At 37.7% G+C, this 20924-nt stretch overlaps 1 protein-coding gene across 1 annotated transcript in view; it reads left to right on the forward strand.

Moving 5' to 3' along the window:
* Positions 1-20924, forward strand: part of EXOC4 (exocyst complex component 4) — a 755478-nt gene that overhangs the window by 65010 nt on the left and 669544 nt on the right. Inside the window, exon 5 of the mRNA XM_070423919.1 lies at positions 4163-4275. Within this exon, the coding sequence (XP_070280020.1) occupies positions 4163-4275 (113 nt within the window). The remainder of the gene's footprint in view (positions 1-4162; positions 4276-20924) is intronic.

Raw genomic sequence — 20924 nt, forward strand, 5'->3', positions numbered from 1 at the left:
ACTGTTTTCTTTCTCTGGTTTTCCCCTCTGCTTAGATTTTAGCTCCACTTTATTTTGTATTAAATGTCTTCAACACTTGGTCTGTCATTTGAGACCCTGATTGTTTTTGACTTTTATACCCTTTGAATCATTCATTATTCTTTCTGTATTTTCCAAGAGCTCTTAGAACTGTAGAAAATTACTGTGCCAGCCATTCGTGTTTCATTCTTCCGTTAAATTTTCTTACTAAGGGCATATTATCTTTGACAGATATTTCTCAGCTCAGTTTGATTGAACAAACTTTTATGAGCTTGCTCTTTGACAGTTACTGTGCCAGCTGTTGGAGTTATAGAGGTGAATATATTAGTTACTAGATTTAAAGTCAAAGTTCAACTCACCTCCGTCAAGTTTAGTTTGACAATAAAATCAACCAGATGAGCTGTTGCTGTAAATTTTGGACATAGTTGTACATATTTGTTACTAAGTGCAGGAACAGAAATAAGTTCTAATTAAAAAGCAAATGTTTAATAAGCTGTCAGCACTTCTAATCCTTGTTTAAAAAAAACAACCAAACTTTTCATGGCTTGAAATATTGAAATCAGACACATTTAGAAGGAGCTCTTTACTAATTGCATGGATGGTTCCCAGCCAGAAAGTTTTTGGAGCTGTGGTGGTAGGGGTTGCTTTCTTGGAATAGTTTAATTTGCTTATAGGTTTCCTATCCGCCATCATGTGGTTATTTATATTTTTTAAATCCTCATCCGAAGATATGTTATTTAAAAAGATTGATTTTAGAGAGAGGAGGAGAGAGAAACATTGATGTATGAGATAAACATCGATCAGTTGCCTCCTGTAGGCAACCTGACTGGAGATTGAACCCAAAAGCCAGGTATATACGCTAACTGGCCAATTGAGCCTGGCCAGGGCCTGAAGCTATTTAATAACAAATCACATTCAATCACAATATACAATTAGTAATTTGGGAGGGATGTTCTTATGTCCATCAGCTATTTTTTTTTTTTTCAACTCGGCTATGAATGATTCTGAATGGATTTAAAATAAAAATTTGTAATCATATGTATTTAAATAGAAAAATAACTCCTATCATTTTTTTTCAAACTAAGGTAGTTCAGATCACCAATATTAATTAGAAACTTGAACAATCCAATTTTGATTTTATTTTTTGTTTAAAAAACTACTTCCTCTAAGAGATTCAGAACCCTTTGAGGGTACTAATTATTTAATACTTCTGAACTTAATCTCTGGTGTATGATAAGAACAGGCTTTTTCTGTTGTCTGAAGTGGAAACTGAGGGATGTGCTCTTTAAGTGTGATATTCTACAGTGTCACCTACCTTTCTGTTGAGCTTCGTGTCTAGTAGCTGAGTGAGTGGGGCACCTACCTTTCTCTTGAACTCTTGAGATTAAGTCCTTCCAGTAAAGAACAAGAGAAAAACTAAAAGTCATTTGCAGATACTTGCCTTTGGGTTGGTGTTCACGAAGGGGAAAATTGAAGCCCAAAGGAAAATTTTAGAAAGAGAGATGAGTCTATGAAAATAGTGTTGCAGTAAATTGACTTTCTGAAAGTTTATTGATGGAGTTTGAGGGCCCTTCTGGCTCTGTAATAAAGTCTGTAGGCTTTTTTTTTTTTTTTCTCAAAGTTAAAATGGCAAGCTATTTATCACCCTATATTTAACTAAAATCTATTTTTAGCTTAAAACTGAGAAAATAATGAGGGGTTTTGATCTAAAGTAAATCATATGCACATCTGTGTTTATAGAAATGTGTGTTTTACTCACATATATATCACTGGGCACACACATGTACTAATTCTACTGCTTCATTTATAGGCTTGGCAGGCAGTATTCCAGCCATACACCTGAACCCTCCTGCTAATTGACGCCTTCATTTATCAGTGCTTTAAAAATAACTCCTCCAGTTTTGTTACAGAAATATGTATAAAATGTATCATATTTTTTTTATCATTTAAAATTGAAATGAACTTTTTCTTCTTTACTCAATAGCAGCACCATAAACATCAGTGATTATCCTCTGCCCCTGGGCATATGTGTATCCAGGGGCATGTGTGTATCCAGGGGCATGTGTGCATCCAGGGGCATATGTGTATCCAGGGGCATGTGTGTATCCAGGGGCATGTGTGTATCCAGGGGCTAGGGAGGGGCATAGAGCTGGTTTTCCACTTGTGAGTCAAGTGCAGGTAAAAGAGGATGAGGTGGTTGAGAAGATAAATGAGAAGATAGTAGTCAGTATGTAAAAGATAAATGGATGAATTGATGATCTATGAATTTATTGATTGATATAATATGCAAACTATTGTGATAAACTAGTGGATTTGAAAGCTCTGTTGGATTTTCTTAAGATAGTTTAGGCAGCTAGGAATTTATAGCTTTATATTGGAGGAAAAGAGTTGTTGGAACTATATCAGTTCAATTCTTAGTAAATGCTGTTTCTGTTACTTTTGTATCTTATACTTCACACGAGTTTTCACATTAGTCTGCAAGTGATTTCAACAATTGGAAATGTGCTAAGTTTGGTTAGCTCCTACCTTAGTCATAGTTGGAGCCTCAGCAGTGGGCACGGTGCCAAGCACACAACAGATGCTTAAGGCTTGAGTAATGATTCCCCCTTCTCTGTTTAAGTGAAAAGGGAGAAGTTAATGATTGTCATAGTTATCCTTAGGGCCTAGGACAGTGGATCACACATTACCAGCACTCGATAAAAATAATACCTTACATGATAATTTTGCCCTTTAACATAAAGTTTGTTTTTCAAAAATTTCTGAAAGAATATGTTTATTTTTTTATTCTCTTAAGAATACAACAAAAACAGATCCAGAGGCAGAGAAGCATCAATCAGATCATCAAACCTCAGAGGGAAGATAGGGGAGGGTCGGGGTAAGGGGGAGAGATCAACCAAAGGACTTGTATGCATGCATATAAGCCTAACCAATGGACACAGACACCAGGGGGGGAGGGCATCAGTGGGGAGGGGGACAATGGGGGCATAAGGACACATATGTAATACCTTAATCAATAATAATAATAATAATAATAATAAAATACACACATACTTAGTACTTTGGTTCCAAAAGTGGTGTAGGAGGGAGATGGGGATATGTCAGTTTGTGGGGACAGATGTTCAGAATTGCACACATCCTTTCATTACATCTGGAGTAAGTCTTCCTGCAGGTGTGGTCTCGTCCCTGTTCCCCTTGGCCTGTCCTCCCTTTATAACTCACTATGCTAATCATTTGCATGGGTAGCAACTGCTACAGAAGATATGTATTGGGACTGGAAAGGGGTGATGGGAACTACCTATGATGTTGACCTCTGTGCCCTTGAGACTTGACTTAGATGTAGCTTTTCTCTTGTAGATGCACTGTGATTAGATGATTCAGTTTCTGGAAGGTAGGACACAGGTGTTATTTGCCTTAGCATTGCCTATATTCTTGCACTTAACAGGTGCCTATAAATGGGAATTAACTTGAAATTTAATTTTTTATAGTCTTTGTGTCATTTAAAATTGATGTGTTTATTTTGGAGACTGTAAAGTTAATTATCAAGATGAGGGAGCTAGGCCTTTTTGGAAAAGGTGATAAATACTGAATTAACCCTGTTCAAAGTTCCTTCAGTCATCATTATTGTAGTGATTTTCAACTTGATAAAATTTATGAACCTCTTTTAAAGAAAACTAAAAGTAGTGAACTCCCAGAGTATGTCAAAGAACTTTAGCTTGAAAAACACAAATTTAAACTAGACTTAACTAATTAACCCCTCATTTGGTTATCATGAAAAGGTGTCAGTTGCTCTTTCTTTGCTGATAAATTAATTTCAATACAGAAACAAAGGAACATACTGAAACTGTGTGGCTTAATTTGGTTCAAAGGTGGCATCCAGATGATCCAGAACATACTTATATTAATTTTTTAAATTTTGCATAGAAATGAAAGACAATAAATCTTTACGTACTTGGAACTTTTAGGACACATTGTTATACCCCTGTCTGTGACAGTCATCACTTCACTGGAAATATACTTGGGAGATATTCGAAGTCACAGAGTGAAAAGGGCTCAAAATAGAGAGGAGGTGATAAGGGGTGGCATGTATGGGATTTGAGTTGTTTTGGGGGAAGTGGTGAGTAACGACTGCTACTTTCCCCTCCAGCACCCTTGTGAAAGATGCTTCTCCTATTCCTCTGATTGATGTTACAAACCTTCCTACACCTCGAAAATTTCTTGATACCTCTCAATATTCGACACCTGGAAGCTCGACACCTGGTAAGTGTTTAATTTTCCAGCTCCTGGCAAAGATCTGGGGAGCTTGCAGGGTTGGGGGGCTTGACGCTAGTCCCCTGGGGCCTGTGAGGAGCCCTTTGCTTTCCTCAGAGAGAACACGATTTAAGGGGGTTGGCTGGGCTGCATCTATCTAGCAATCTTGGCCTGCCTGCTGAATCCAGCTGAGGATGTGTTTTATTTGACTGGCATTGCTTGTTTTTCTGAGGTTGAATTTGAATATTTTTTTATGGAGGATGTCTTATCCTTTTGCTAGAACCTCTATTGCTTCTGTTAGCTTTGACCCAGCTGCCTCATTTATTACATTTCCTGTGTGGTCCTTGAGGGTTTTTGCATGTGTGACCCCCGTTATGTATTTTGACTCCTGTATCTTTCAGTGGCCTCCCCACTTCATATGTGCATGTACATGCATATGCACACACAGACGCACACACAACACACACTTTGAGGATATATCCCGTTTCTTCTTGGGCTACCTAAATTCTGTTGAATAAGATAAAGGAGAGCCAGTTTGGCCTATATTTATAGTTGGAGGAGGGAGAGTGTACTTTGACTCTGGATGCAAAGATTTAGGGGAATTTTGGTATGGCTCAGACCTGGCCATCAGAGTATTCAGACCAGCTGTGCTCAGAGAGTGGGCCTTTGCAAGGAGCTGCTCTGCTATTGCACCTTGGGTTAAGGAGAAGGGACTGGATATCTTTTGTGGGTTGCCCTGCAGGTGCCTTCCTTTGACAGCCTTCCTCAGTGCCTTTTAAAGAAATAGTAACACATGATCTCACTCATATATGGAATCTAATTAACAAAATAAACTGATGATCGGGGTGAATCCAGAGACATGGAAGCATGGAACAGAGAGTGGAATCTTAGAGGGAAGGTGAGGGAGGGTGAGTGGGAGGTAATCAACCAAAGGCCTTGTATGTATATATGCACAACCCATGGACACAGACTGTAGGATGGTGAGTGCCTGGGGTGGAGGGTGTGGATGGGTTGGAGGGGATCGATAGGGGAAAAAGAGGACTTATGTAATACTTTCAACAATAAAGATTACAAAAAATAGTAATGTCATCTGTCACTGGCTTTTCAGATAAAAACTAGTTTTAATAGTTCTAACTAGTTCTATAATCCTATAGAGCTTGAAATAATAAAAAGGTAGAAAAATTGTTTGAATTTAATCAGTACATTCTGTGTTACTAACTGAAAGTACTATTTTTTTTGAGAGCTTAATATATTATTTTTGCTGGGGCATATTCAATTACCTTTTAAAATATAATTTATTTAAATTTAGAGTTATTTAGGCTTCGAATACTAAAGTTTATTTCTTTTACTCTACGAATTATTTTATAATTGGTTTTTATGTTAGTCTGCTTAGTTATTAATTTTTTTTTTAAAGACCTCACACACTGATTTTTATTATGGTACTTGACAAAAGTCTTACTCAGGTGTTCAAAGGTTTTGTTTTCTCCCTTTCTGATACAGTATTGTTATCTCTTTTGCTATTGACACTGCTTTGGGCTGTTGCAGTGTGTGGAATTATGAAACAAAATATATCTATACATTTGATTTGTATTTGCCTGTAATTTTTGTGGAAATTACCAGTCATTATGTTTGTTTGTTTTTTTTAATAGTGTGAGTCCTCGTTGCTTAGCTAGGCTATGTCAATTTATGTAAATTTTGCTGAGTCAATAGGCAAGTAAAATAAAAACTTAATTGTTTATGAAGAAATGATAGAGCAGGTTTTGCAAATAAAAAGTGCTGTATAAATACCAAATAAACTGAAAAACTGCCAGTTATGGACAATTTCAGTAGAAACTAATTTTGCAGTGCCTATTATTTTTAAAAAGACAGCTCTTACTTTTTGATGGGCACTTTGTCAGGCCCTGGGTGAGTGGTTATCATGTAGTGGAGTTCATGTTGGCACTTTGACGTTGGCTCTCTTCCTTAATTATCGGGAATGACTCTTGAAGAACCGTGCATCTTAGTTCAGTGTAGCTGAGACTATTGTGCAGATTGCTTGTGGACACGTGTGTAAGCCTTAAGGCTTATTTTTATTTATTTATTTATTTATTTACTTATTTATTATAAATATTTTTATTGATTTTAAAAAGGAAGGGAGAGGGAGATATAGAAACATCAATGATGAGGGAGAATCATTGATTGCTGCCTCCTGCCTACCCGCTACTGGGGATTGAGCCTGCAACCTGGGCATGTGCCCTTGACCGGAATCAAACCTGGGACTCTGCAAGCCAACACTCTGTCTACTGAGCCAAACTGACTAGGGCTAAACCTTAAGTTTTAGAAGGGCTCATTTCCTTGACTGTTTTGAAGACGATCTCATGATTTTTCTGTGGGTGACTGAAAAAGAAGATAGTTGTTATTATTATTATTATTGTTATTATTTTGGTTAATCCTCACCCACAGATATTTTTCCATTGATTTTTAGAGAGACTGGAAGGGAGGGGGCGAGACAGAGAGAGAAACATTGATGTGAGAGAGACACATCGATTGGTTTCCTCCTGACTCGCTCCAACCATGGCCAGGGATCCAAAGTCGAACCTGGGACCCTTCAGTCGCAGGTTGACACTCTATCCACTGAGCCAAACTGGCTAGGGTGAGAAGGTAGTTATTATTGATTAAAATCAATAATAGCAGTAGTTCAGATGTGCTTACTGCCTTCTCTGTGAACCACTATTTTAAGTACTTTAACTCATTTAGTTTTTCAACAGTCTTTTAAGATAGGTTTTATAGCAGATTTTTGAATAATGTTGTTTTGTTATAATGTTGATAAGATGCCTTAAGAACATAACTCTTGTTTACTAGTATATTAGTTAGCCTATGGTAAAATTGGTTTTGTTATACATTGTTTTGCTTGAAGTCTACCAATCTACCAAAGACATTAAGCGTGAGGACTTACTGTACTACTAGCCTCATTTTACAGATGAGAACACGGAGGCTTAGGGAGGGTTACTAGATGGTTTAAGGTGACTCTGCTGACAAGTAGTATATCTGCAATTTCAAATCAGGAGTTGGGTTCCAGTGTGCTCAGTTTGTTTTCCTGCAAATAAGCTAAGTGTGCTCTGTGTATTACTTGTCTATTGCTGCCCCAACAACTTACCACAACTTAAATATATCATTCTATAGTTTTGTAGGTTAGAAGTTCACTCTGGGTTTCATTGGGGCTAAAGTAAGGAGTGGGCAGGGATGTGTTTCTTCTGGAGGCTCTATGGGAGAATTCCTTTCCTTGCCTTGTCCTGCAGTCTCCTTCTCTGTATTCAAAACTGAAGTGGTGGGTCAGTCCTTTTCATGGTACAATTTCTCTGACCTGCTCTTCTGTCTCCTTCTTCCTTTTTTTAAAAAATTATTTTTATATATGTATTGTCTAATGTTTTACATATGTCTCCTCCCCCCCCACCCCCCATCCACCCTCGCCCCCATCAGCCATTCCCACCCCGGGCAAGCCCCCACCTCCCCAGTGTCTGTGTCCATTGGTTATGCTAATATGCATGCATACAAGTCCTTTGGTTGATCTTTAACTACCCCTCCCCCCCTGCATTTGTCTCTGGATCTATTCTTGTTCATCAAATTATGTTAATCATTATATTCCACATATGAGTGAGATCATGTGATATTTATCTTCCAACTGGCTTATTTCGCTTAGCATAATGCTCTCCAGTTCCATCCATGCTGTTGCACATGGTAAAAGTTCCTTCTTTTTTTATAGCGGCATAGTATTCCATTATGTAGATGTACCATAGTTTTTTAATCCACTCATCTGATGATGGGCACTTAGGTTGTTTCCAAATCTTAGCTATTGTAAATTGTGCTGCTATGAACATAGGGGTGTATATATCCTTTCCAATTGGTGTTTCCAGTTTCTTGGGATATAGTCCTTCCTGGAAATGGGATTACTGGGTCAAATGGGAGTTCCATTTTTAACTGTTTGAGGAAACTCCATACTGTCTTCCACATACTGGCTGCACCAGTGTGCATTCCCACCAGCAGTGCACAATGGGTTCCTTTTTCTCCACATCTTCGCCAGCACTTGTCGTTTGTTGATTCGTTAATGATAGCCATTCTGACAGGTGTGAGATGGTATCTCATTGTTGTTTTGATTTGCATCTCTCAGATGATTAGTGACTTTGAGCATGTTTTCATGTGTCTCTTGACTTTCTGAATGTCCTCTTTTGAAAAGTGTCTATTTAGGTCCTTTGCCCATTTTTTGATTGGGTCATTTATCTTCCTTTTGTTAAGTTGTATGAGTTCCCTGTAAATATTAGAGATTAAACCCTTATCGGTGATAACATTGGCATGTATGTTCTCCCATGCAGTGGGCTTTCTTGTTGTTTTGTTGAAGGTTTCTTTTTCTGTGCAGAAGCTTTTTATTTTGATGTAGTCCCATTTGTTTATTTTCTCCTTAATCTCCATTGCTCTAGGAGCTGTGTCTATAAAGATATTGCTATGACATATGTCTGCTATTTTGCTGCCTATGGAGTCTTGTAGGATTTTTATGGTTTCCCGTCTTACATTTAAGTCCTTTAGCCATTTTGAGTTTATTTTTGTGTATGGTGTAAGTTGGTGATCTAATTTCCTTCTTCCTTTTTTTAAGGACTCATGTGATTAGATTAATTTCCTCCTGTATAATTCAGGACCCTCTCCCAATTTCAAGCTCCTTAACCTTAATATATCTGCAAAGTTTCCTTTGCCATGTAAGGTAACATTCCCAGATTTTTGGGATTAGGACATGGATATCTTCCCGGGATCACTGTTCCGCTCATCACACTCTGCACTGCCTATTTTCTGACTTAAGTTGTCTTTAGAAGCCAATGTGTGAAAAGTTGACTTTTTTGAAGTTGTGTGTGATTCTTTTTAAGTTATTGCAGTTCTAATCCTTAGGACAATATTAATCTGGGTCACATTATTAAAGGGAATTGTATAAATGAGGAAGATGTAAATTATGTAGACAACTGCATAAAATGTTACTAAGTACACATAAAAGTGTGAGGCTGATGAAATATGTTATAATTAAGGGCAGACATTTTCTTACTCTTAATAATCAACAGTAAGTCCTAAGAGTATTTGTGAAGTGCTCGGCAGGTCAACCTAGAAAGTAATGTCATTTTCAGCAGGGAATTTAATAGAGGCTCTTAAAGCTCCCCTCTCATATTGTGAAATAGTAGGATTGAGGGTATAATCCATTACAACTGACGTTTTTATGGAGGGAGTTCTGATAGCGAATCCCTGGGTAGAACAGATCTTCCATTAGGGTGCCATAAATTAAGGTTGGAGGCAACTCCTGAGAACTTTCAGATTGTTATTAATTAAATTAGAATTTTGATTACTTATGAATGAGTCATTTTTCAAATGTCTTATTTAGAGGTAGATTTGTGTGTGACTTTTCCTGTGAGAGATTTTCTATCGTTGTTTATGTGTTACAGTTTGTGAGATACGTTATGTCATTCAGCTGATGCAATAGTCCTTTGAGGTAGTTAGGGCAGGTATTCTTGTCATTATCATTATTATATTTAGTTTTGAGCATATTATCAAAAATTTAGGTTATCAAAAAAGTTATGTAGAATTTTATATGCATATGTATCATCTAATTAAAAAATAAAGCATCCTATATAATAAAAGCCTAATATGCTAAGTGTCCGGTCATCCATTCAACCAATCAAAGTGTAATAGGCTAATGACATGCTAAGGTTCCTCAACTGCTCACTATGACATGCACTGACCACCAGGGGCAGACAGTCTTCCGGCTGACCAGTTGCTATGATGTGCACTGACCACCAGGGATCAGGCACTCCAACTGATAGGTTAGCCTGCTGCTGGGGTCCGGCTGACCGGGATTGAGCAAGACGGGCCGGGATTGAGCAAGACGGGCTGGAGCCCTCCGATGGTCCCTCCCTGGCTAGCCAACCTCCCTCGCCCCTCCCCGGCCCCGATCGTGCACTGTGCCCTCTCGCAATCCGAGTCCCCTTGGGGGATGTCAGAGAGCCTGTTTCGGCTCCATCCCACAGGCCAGGCCGAGGGACTCCACTGGTGCATGAACTTGGGCACCGGGCCTCTAGTTTAATTATAAAATGCAAAATGAAGACACAGGTTGGTAGAAACAAGCAGCTCATTAAGAGAAAAATGATCCACATTCACCTAGCTTTCCCACATAATAATGAAGAAGAAAAACAGCATAACAAATAACTTGGCAAGTAATGGGCAATCTGCAGAAGAGTCCACATACATGGAAAGATTGGTATTTACTTGACAAAATATCCAGAATATATAAAGAACTCCTGTAAATGAATAAAACAAGCTATTAGAAAAATAGGCAAAAATATGAACAGGTAGTTTACATATGAGGGCACTTATGCTAGTAAAATATATGAAAAACTGCTTATACTCCCTAGTTAATCAGGTGTTTAAAAAAACTCACTTTACACATATGGAAACTAAATCCAGGGAGGTTAAGTGATTGGTCCAGGGTCAACCGAGATGGTAATTATTGGGGGCTTGCCTCGTGCTGTTCCCACTCTAAATGTGTAGAGATGGCATTTTGCAAGCCTTTTTCCTATTTTCATCAGTCACATAGTATTTTGTAATGTACAGGGAAACTAATGACTAATTTAGATGTAATAATTCAACTATAACTTGGGTTAGGAGGGTGGGAGAAGTGTGGAAAAAATCCAATAATTGTAGGAAAATGTTGTTTTAGGCTTTTGGATTCTCTCAATATGTCCTTTCATTTGGCCTGCTGCCCTTGGAACACGTTGACTGAGCAATTACTCCCAGGGTACAGCAGCATTTCATTCGACTTCTTTATTCATTTTATTCATGCTCCTGCTGGGATTGCTGTGCTTGTAACTATAATGAAACTGGACTCCTTACTTCTTTTCTTTTTGGTTCCAGCATAGGTTAAGCAGTAAAACCTAAAGAGAACACAAATTAAATGAGTTTCTTTTGCTGTTGTTTCCTTAGTGTGCATTTTATTTCATAAAGTCTTTTAAAAATTTTTTATTTGATTTCAGAGAGACAGGAGAGGTGGGAGGAAGGGATGAAAGGAGGGAGAGGGAGGGAGCTAAGGGGGAGGGGAGAGAGAGAGAGAGAGAGAGAGAGAGAGAGAGAGAGAGAAATCATCAGTTAGTTCCACTTATTTATGCTTTCATTAGTTTATTCTTGTATATGTGCCCTGACCAGAGATCAAACCCGCAACCTTGGCATATGGGGCCGACACTCCCCGGCCATTGCCTTATTTCATGAAGTCTTGTTCTGAGACTTAATCTTTGTCTTACGAATTTTGGGTCTAGTATTTAAAATATTCTTTCTACTTGGGGTGGGAGCTATGAATCCCAACATCAAAGGAGATTAAGTTTCTCCTCTTGGAACTCACATATTTGGAATAATGAAGATCTGATTCTCCAAAATATTAATATACCTTTTGAGTTAGTTCATAGTCTTCCTTGGCATTTTAAACCAGCTGTTCCTAAAGTACCTTGCATTTACTCTTATGAAATATCTTTGTTGATTTCTATGATGCATAATAGAACAGTGAGGGATATATACAAGACAGGCGAAATAGAATTAATAGATCAGATATTTCTAGGTGTAAAAATGAAGCAAGACCAGAGTTTACTTTTTAATTATTTAAAATATCCTGTATAATAAAGAGGCAATGTGCAAATTGACCCTCACTCTGTCACACCATCACAAGATGGCTGCGCCCACAGTGGAGGCAGGGTTCCCGTAACACAAGATGGCTGTGCCCACAGCAGAGGTGAGGTTCCTATAACGAGCCATAACAAGCTATCAGCAGGGACCTTAGGCTGCATGGCGCCGGGCCAGGGCGGGGGACCTGAGGCTGCACCCCTCCATCTGTGCCCCCCCACCCGGAAGGACTTGACGGGGGACCTTAGGCCATGCCTCCCGCCCTGGCACTGGGCCGGGGTACCTGAGGCCGTGCCTGTGGCCCAGCGGGGCTTGACGGGAGATCTCAGGCCATGATCCCGCCCAGCAGGGCTTGAAGGGGGACCTCAGGCTGCGCCCCCCACCCGGCAGGACTTGACGGGGGACCTCAGGCCATGACTCCCACCCGGTGCCAGGCCGGGGTACCTGAAGCTGTGCCTGTGGCCCAGCGGGGCTTGACAGGGGACCTCAGGCCATGCCCCCCACCCCTGGCTGGGGGACCTGAGGCCGCGCCCCCCGCCCCGGCGCCAGGCTGGGAGACCTGAGGCTGCATCCCCCACCCGGTGGGGCTTGACGGGGGTGGGGTCGGCTGGGTCTGGATCTTGCCCAGTAAGGGTGGGGCCGGCCTGGTCTGGGTCTTTCATGATTTCCAGGTGCACGCGGGTGGGTGGGGACATGACTCTGGGTCCTGCAGTGTGCCCCAGACTCTAACAGGAAGATTTTCATATACATTTTACTAATTTTCTTTCATCTCTGACACTTCTATTATAGAGAAAGGGCAAATAGCAATATTAAAATATTTCCTCTAATTCCCTTTTAATGTGCATCAATTTTGTGCACCGGGCCACTAGTGTTTATTATAAATATGTGTTATAAAATATGAATGTTATATTATTCATGTATCAGAGATCACTATAACCACCACTATGTACTTCCCATTAGATTAATAAATCTTAATATGTTTCCTTATTCACTTCAGAGTTTCTTTTTTTTTTTTTAAATAAAACATTACAAGTACAATCGAAGCCCCTGTGATTACGTGAATTCTCCCTCAATTCTTTTCCTCTCTCTTTTATCCCAGAGGTACCTGCAATTTTGAAATTATTCTTTATCTTTTTCTTGTAAGCCTTCATACTTTTACTATGTGTAAGAATGTGTATGTGTACTGTGTCGTGCATTTGTAAATACAGAAACATAGTTTATATATGTGTGTGTATGTGTGTATATTAATATATGAACAATATACAGTATATATTGTTTGTATGTACATATATACACTATTATTTTAAATATTTTAAGGTTTAAGGTTTAAGTAAATTGTATAATTACATGTATTTATTCACTTAATTTGAATTGTATAATTTACTTATAATTGTGTAATATAACATGTTGCATTCTACTACTTGGGTTTTTTGCTCATCATTTTTTTTTTTTTGGATTTTCTCATATGACAATATAGCTCTAGTTTTAAAATTTTAACTAGTTATAGTACTTTATTGTAAAATATATCACAATTCATTTCCCTATGGACTAGGTATAAGTTGTTTCTAGTTTTTTATTATTAGCAACCTAAAGCAATGAGTATTCTTGTCTATATTTCTGTAGGACAGAGTTGCCCTACCAGTGATCTCTTGGGAATAGGTTATAGAGAGAGATGCCTGGCCTTCATTCAGCCTCTGGAGCAGCCAGTTGGGTCTTGAGGCAGTCAGAATTCCTAGGAAAGCCCCTTTTAGCCACATTCAGCTTTCTGCATTTATCCTAGTTGTGCTATATAAGCACTATTATTTTATGCATGTGCCATGATGCCCAAAAGGAGGAAGCCTTATTGTTAGGGCCATTCTCTCAGAGGGATAGAGGGAGGGAGGGGTATAGGGAGGGAGTTGGAAGGAGAGGGAGAGGGAGAGGGAGAAAGGAAGAGAGAGAGAGAAGAAAGTGTAATGTTTTGCATTTTAATTTTCTTGCCAAATGGCTTTTTGAAGTGATTGTACCAGTATAGATTCCTCTGAGCTGTACATGGCTTTTGTTACTCTACTTCTTGCATTTAAAATTGGCTTTGTTAGACTTTAATTTCTGCAAATGGACTTTTACAAATCTGACAGGTTCTGTGTTTTTATTTTATTTTATTTTAGTTTAGTTTAGCTTAAGTTATTTTAGTTTATATTTCTCTGGTTTCTAGTGGTGCTGAGAATCTTTCCATATATACGGACCATTTGGGTATCTTTTGTGTATTGCCTATTGTTTGTCTAGCCAGTTTTTAATTATTTTTTTAGGCCATCCCCCCCCCCCCCCCCCCCTATAATATGTAAGAAAGTTTAGTAGATGCAAATCATTTTTCTCTTCTGTTTCCACTCATTCCATATCGGTAATCAAGCTCATTAGTTTCTAGTTTATCCTTCCTATATTTTTTTTAGCACCGTTGAGCAGATATACATATCTTTTTTTACACCTTTCTTTTTTCTATGATGGGTAGGATACAATAGATTCTCCCCTGTACTTTGCTCTTTTAGTTCATAGAGATTTTGATTTTTTTAATACTTGCATAGTACTTCATTGTGTCAATTTATTACATAGTTCATCCACCCTCTTCTGTGTAACTGTCATTACAAGCAATGATGCAATGAATAACCTTGTGCATGTGTATTTTCATATTGTTGGGGGTGTATCATTAGGGTAAATATCTAGATGAGGGGATAACTCAATCAAAAGGTAAGTCCATATGTGGTTGTTTTTTTCAGCATTGCCGAGTTCTTCTCCGTAAGAGTTGTATCAGCTTGCGTTCTACCACCAGTGTACGTGTGCTTGTTTTTCTCACAACTCTGCCAGAATGTGTTGTCATGGTTTTTTATTTTTGCCATTTTCATAGGTAAAAAGTGGCATCACAGTATTGTTTATTTTGCATTTCTTTGATTATGAGTCAGTTTGAACAATGTTTTTTATAAAGCCCATTTTTATATATCTTTTGTTCATTGTCCTGGTCTTTTATCCATTTCTTCCTATTTTATCTTTAAATCTATTAATATGTAAATGAATTTTCTAATATTGAACCAAGTTTTCACTCCTAGAATAAACCCTCTTGATCATGGTGTTATTTTCTCAATGTGATGTTGAATTTTGTTGGTAACATTTTATTTAGGAATTTTGCGTAGGTGTTTATAAGTGATATTAGCCTGTACCCTAAATCTTATCAGATTTTGGTTTCAATGTAATAATTTACTTCATAAAAGGAATTGGGAAGTTTTTTTTCATTTTCAATTCTTTGGAACAATATATAGAGCACTGGGACTAGCTGGTATTTGAAGGTTTGGGAATTACCCTATGAAACCATTTGGATCTGGTACTTTAAAATTTTTTCATTTTATTTTTTAATTTTTTTTCTAATTCTTATATGCAAAATTTTCTCTTTAAGCAGTTTGTTTTTAGTGGGATCAATTTTAATAACCCATAGATTCCTAGGAAAAAAACTCATTTAGTTTTTTTTAATTTTGTATTTTCTTATGGTTTTGAAATTCTTTTGTTTTCTTTTTGTTATTTATTTTTTTACTTGTGCCATCTTCCTTTTTTTCTTGATCTAAGTAGCTAACAGTCTGTCTGTAGTGTTTGTTTTGTTTCCCCCTAAGAAATTACCAGAATTTTGATTTATTGATTAGGTCTATTGTTTTTCTGTTCTGTACCTTATTATTATCTACTTTTATCTTTATTATATCATTTTTTGTGCTTTTTTTTCTGAGCAAGCAATTGAAATCATGTTTAATTCTTTCATTTTTTTTACTGATCAAAGTGTGTAATGATATGAATTTTCCTCTCAGCAACACTGTAAATGCATCCCATAGATATTAATATGTAGTGTTTTCATTATCATTTAAAAAGATTGTCTTACTTCAGTCTGCATTTGGATGATTATCCTAGTATTTTTAATAGAAGAATTTTAAATTTAAAGATGAATGGGACTTTTGTTTTTCTTAATATCTTATAGTTTTATTGCATTGAATTTAGAGAGTGTCGTTTATAATACTTCTACTTTATGGAACTTACATTTTCTTGTAACTTAATAAATGATCAATTTTTGTGACTGTCCCATGGGTGCTTTAGAAAAAGGTTCATTCTCTATTATTAGGTGTACAGTTTGATAGAGAGCCATAGATCTACTTTAATTACATTGTTTAAGTTCTTTGTCTTTTATTTTTTTGTGATGAACTAAAGTTTTCTATTATTAGTGTGTTTTTCCTCTGTGTCACTGCATTGCCCGTATTTTTTTCCCCCTTAAAATGTGGTTGCTGTTTTATTTGGTGTATATTTGTAAGTGTTCTAGCTTTATTATAAACTAGAGGCCCGGTGCACGAAAATTCGTGCACTGGGGGAGTGGTCCCTGCCCCCTCTCACAGTCTGGGAGCCCTCAGGGGATGTCCTGCTGATGGCCGCTGTCTGGCCTTCCTCTGCGGGAGGTGACCAGGCCTATCAGGGGAAGACACTGCCCCATCACCCCACTGCTGCTGCCACTGCTGGCTGCTAGCCCTTCTGGGTCCTCCTTGGCCCTCACAGCTGTTGCGGCTTTGTCTGGAAGGACATCTGGTCTAATTAGCATATTACCCTTTTATTAGTATAAACTAGAGGCCCGGTGCATGAAATTTGTGAACGAGGGGGTGTGTGTCCTCCAACCCGTCCTGCACCCTCTCCTATCAGAGACATTCCTCTCACAATCTGGCTCCTAACCGCTCGCCTGCCTGCCTGCCTGATTTCCCCTAACTGCTCCCCTCTTGGCCTGATTGCCCCTAACTGCCCTCCCCTGCTGGCCTGATCGCCCCCAACTGCCCTCCCCTGCCATGACCCGCCTCCTCCGCTTGAGGTGGCGGAGACGCCGGGACTGACCCCTTCTGTGCCTTGCAGAGCCATAGGACCCCCAGGCCTCACCGCATAGAGCGGCCACCGGACCCTGCCTCTACTGTGCACTTGGCCATCTTGTTGCACGATGTCACCTAGGCTTTTATTATATAGGATTGTGGCTTGTGGTATTGAATGTCCTGCTTTGTCATGGTTAATGCTTTGTGGCTGGCATACCATTGTTCATTCTAGCCTTTCTAAATTAGTTTGTTTTAGATATGTGTATAGCATGTAGTTGTACCTTGCTTTGTGAGTCAAATTGAAAGTCTGTTTAATAGCTGAGTCATATCCATTGACATACATATATTGATATGACTGATATATTTTTCTCAACTCTATCATAATATTTTATAAATGTATATTATGTTATATTTGCTCTGTTTTTGAAATATTAATTTTTGCTCTTTATGCAGAATTTTTTGTGGTTTAGAAAGGTTCCCCTGCCTCAGTGGTTGTCTTTTAATGTATTTAAAAATCTTTTGAAAATGCTTTTAGCCCCCTTTTTTTCTTTAACCTTTTATTCGCAAATTTCTCTCTTATTATTGGTATTTTTTTACTTCCCATCTATTGTTTTGACAATAAACAATACACTTATTCTATTTTTTTCTTCATCTCTCTACTGCCAATTTTTAGTTGCATTTAAAAATTTTTTTTAACAATATACTACTTTTTTAAAGTTGTTTTTCATCAACATCCTCATTTTTGTCTTTGTCTTTAAATGCTCATTCATCTTTTTGCTGAAATTTTCTCAATTGTCTCTGGGTTGGATGAAGTCCATCATCTAAAAGATTCCTCAAGAAGGGTCATGGCTGTTCAATTCCTTCTGTTGAAAATACTTTCCACCCCCACAGCCTTTGTACTTACAGGACCTCTTGAGTGGGTATGAATTTCTTGGTTTACACTTTTCCTCATTATTATTATTATTATTTTGTAAAATGCTGTTATTGTTATTTTCCATCATGTGCTTTATGAAAATTCTGATGCCAATCTAATTTTTTGCCCTTGTGAGTTATTTGATCTTGTAGGCCTTAAAGGACTTTAAACTTAGGAATTGACTAGTTTTAGTAGGAAATGTCTTGGAGTTATATTTTGGCGTTAATTTTCCTTTAGACCCAATGGGTTCTTTTATTTTGTAGGTTAAAAATTTTTTGGCAACTTTTCTTGGTTTATATTTTTAAGTATTAGTTCTTTTGTATTGTTTCTTTTTCATGTAATATGTTACTTTTTTCCTGGCCTGTCTTCCATTTTTACTACTTTCTCTTTGGTCATTTTTTACTTTTCTTTATATCCCCTTTTATTCTCTGCATTTTCTCGATACCCTTTATAGAATATTTAAATTTATTCTCCCATGGGCATTTTATAGTTTATTATGTATTATTCATGCATGAGATGATTTTTTTTCTTTCATATCTTTCCTGAATTTAGTCAGTTTTCTTCTCATACCTTTCTTTATTTGTCCATGTCTGTTCTTAGTTTTTGGATTTTTGACTCAAAATGGCTTTACCTATCCTCAAATTCTTATTTGAGTATATTAATTTCATCTGGAGTGTTGCCATCTAGTTTTCTTGTGCTTCATGACTATTTTATTACAGGGACTTTTCCTCTGTTGATGTGCTTTGGATTTCCTGATTTTTTTTCAATATGCCTCTACATCAAGCATGTCAAACTCAAAGGCTAACACGGGCCAAATAAACAAGGTTTAAGTTTATGTGGGCTGCAAAAAAAAAAAAAAAAAGCTTCAGTTTTCATAGAAACGTAGGTTTATTTCAATAGAGACATGCTGGATACAAAGAGCTGAAATAAATGAGTCATCGTTAACATAAAATAATAGAACATTTTAATAAAAATTAATATTTTTTCTTGAACTTTAAATTACCAGGCACTGAATAACTGCACAAATTCATAAGAGTAATGCAAATAAATCTATTTTTCTTATTTTCCGAAAACAGAATATTTCCTGTTGTGGACACCAAACAAGTGAGTCTAAGACTAATGACATGGCAATCAGCTGCTAAAATATTTTCTGCTAGTATTAGTGGCGAGAAATGGTGCACCTGAATGAATGCAACACGATGATAGTATTCAGTCATTAGTGAACGTTGTAGTTCGTTATTAACAATTATGTATTGTAAAAATTAAGTTACGAAATTTTTATTAAAACGTTTCTTACATACCGTTATATTGGCTGGGCCACAAAAATATTTGTTGTGGGCCACATGTGGCCCACGGGCTGCAAGTTTGACATGCTTGTTCTACATGAATCTCATTGTTTTCTGTTCATGTTTATAGTATCAGTGTTTTATAGAAATTCTAGCTCATTGGCTCCCTCTTCTGTCAAAATCCAGATACTTTTTTTTTGTTTTTGATGGTTGGGGAAGGTTGTTTGTTTCCAGAACTTTGATGCTCTTGTCCTGTAGGATCCTGAATTTTTCTTTTATGCTTCATTCTCTCTTCACATCTGATATAGCCAAAGGGCATTTCTCTCTTTTTGTTTTATTTCTTTCCCAGAAACTGTGTGTCTCAAACACTGCTCCTTTAGATTGTGTCTGCTTTTAAGTTCCTTCTCTATAGTCCATGCTCTGATATGCTTGGATACTTTTTAGTATTTTGAAACTTGCAGTGGACTTTGTCTTTGTATTGATAGTTTCAGTTCAGTCTTTGGTTCATCACTAGCTCCCTTCTTCTCTCCTCCTCAGTTTTTCACAGTCTGACTTGGCCTGCAACAAAGCCTTGTGGCTGAGCAGGACTGGAGAGGAGCTTGGGAGATCACTTGCTGGGATTAGATGGTTCTTTTCTTATTTCTATTTACAGTTGTTTTGAATTTGGGCCAATTTCTGTCTTAAAGTTAACCTGAGGGCATGATTTCTATGACTTTTATTCTTTTCATTGTTCTATGTTGTTTTGGAAGAAATATTGAGAAATGGGGACCTATGCAGCCCCCATTGTCTTCAGCAACCCCAGAGTTCCTAAAGCTGGAAGTTTTCAACTTACATTTTTTATTTTGGGGGTTCGTTTTTTTGTTTTCATGTCACATCACATTTAATGTGCACATTTCTGTAGGTAATGCTATCCCCACTTTACAGATGAAGAAATTGAGGTCCAGCAATATTTAATGACTTGAGAGATTACACAACTAGAAAGTGGTAGAGATGGTAATCAAATCCAACATGTGTGATGCCAAGCTTTTGTTCTTTCCATTACATCATGCTGTCTTCCTGGGCAGTTGAACTTAAAAAACATACATTAACAAATACCTGCAGTATAATGAATTTTGTGAATATTAGTATAAACTATCAACCTATTCATCCTTTACTTGTCCTCTTATCCTGTGTCCCTCTTACTTTTTTAGTAGCTTCTCTCCATTAGGTGCTTCTCTGAGCTTCAAAGGTACATCCTCCTTGCTCTAAATGGGGTGATGAGCTTTGTCTCAAGGGAAACTAATTAAACAGATAGTCTTGTTTGTTTTTATCCTAATAAAAGGTTTGCTATTAATCTTCCTGAGGCAAATAAACCATCATTAAACCCTTAGTCCACTTTTACTCCTGGAATAACCAGTGCACATTCACTGTGCTAAAAGTCAGGGCAATGTGGGTTTCATCTTCACCTCAGAATTGAAACCATCCCTGTGCCCAGGCTGAAAACACTCCCTGCTCATGTAAATGAGAGCTCCTGGGAGCAGTTGGCAATAGCTTTTGGCAGCCTCCTTTCAGGAGTGGGGTATTATATTGTCTCTAGTTTTCTTTAATTTAATTTGTGCCTTCGGGGTTCTTGGTTAACATTTTTGAAGTACTTTAATCAGGAATCACAACTCAGGGTAGTTAGTTAACATTTGAAAGACCCTAATCAAGATTTTATACTCCAGTGGCAACCAGTGCATCAGATCTTGCTCTCTGAGTCTGCCCCAATGGGTGTATTACTTAGAATAAAAGATGTTAGAAGTAATTTTTTTATGGTGAAAAGAAAGATATTTAAGATATATAGTTGACCAAGTGCTTCCACTGGGACATGATTGGAGGATAAGGATTGGTGAGTCCAGCAACCTACCAGTCTAGTTCTAGAGCTTGATTTGTTTCTGTGCGTATAGC

The sequence above is a fragment of the Myotis yumanensis genome, unplaced genomic scaffold, assembly GCF_028538775.1.
Source record: "Myotis yumanensis isolate MYYU_CA2020_CCGP unplaced genomic scaffold, mMyoYum1.0.hap1 SCAF_9, whole genome shotgun sequence".
Lineage (NCBI taxonomy): Eukaryota > Metazoa > Chordata > Mammalia > Chiroptera > Vespertilionidae > Myotis > Myotis yumanensis.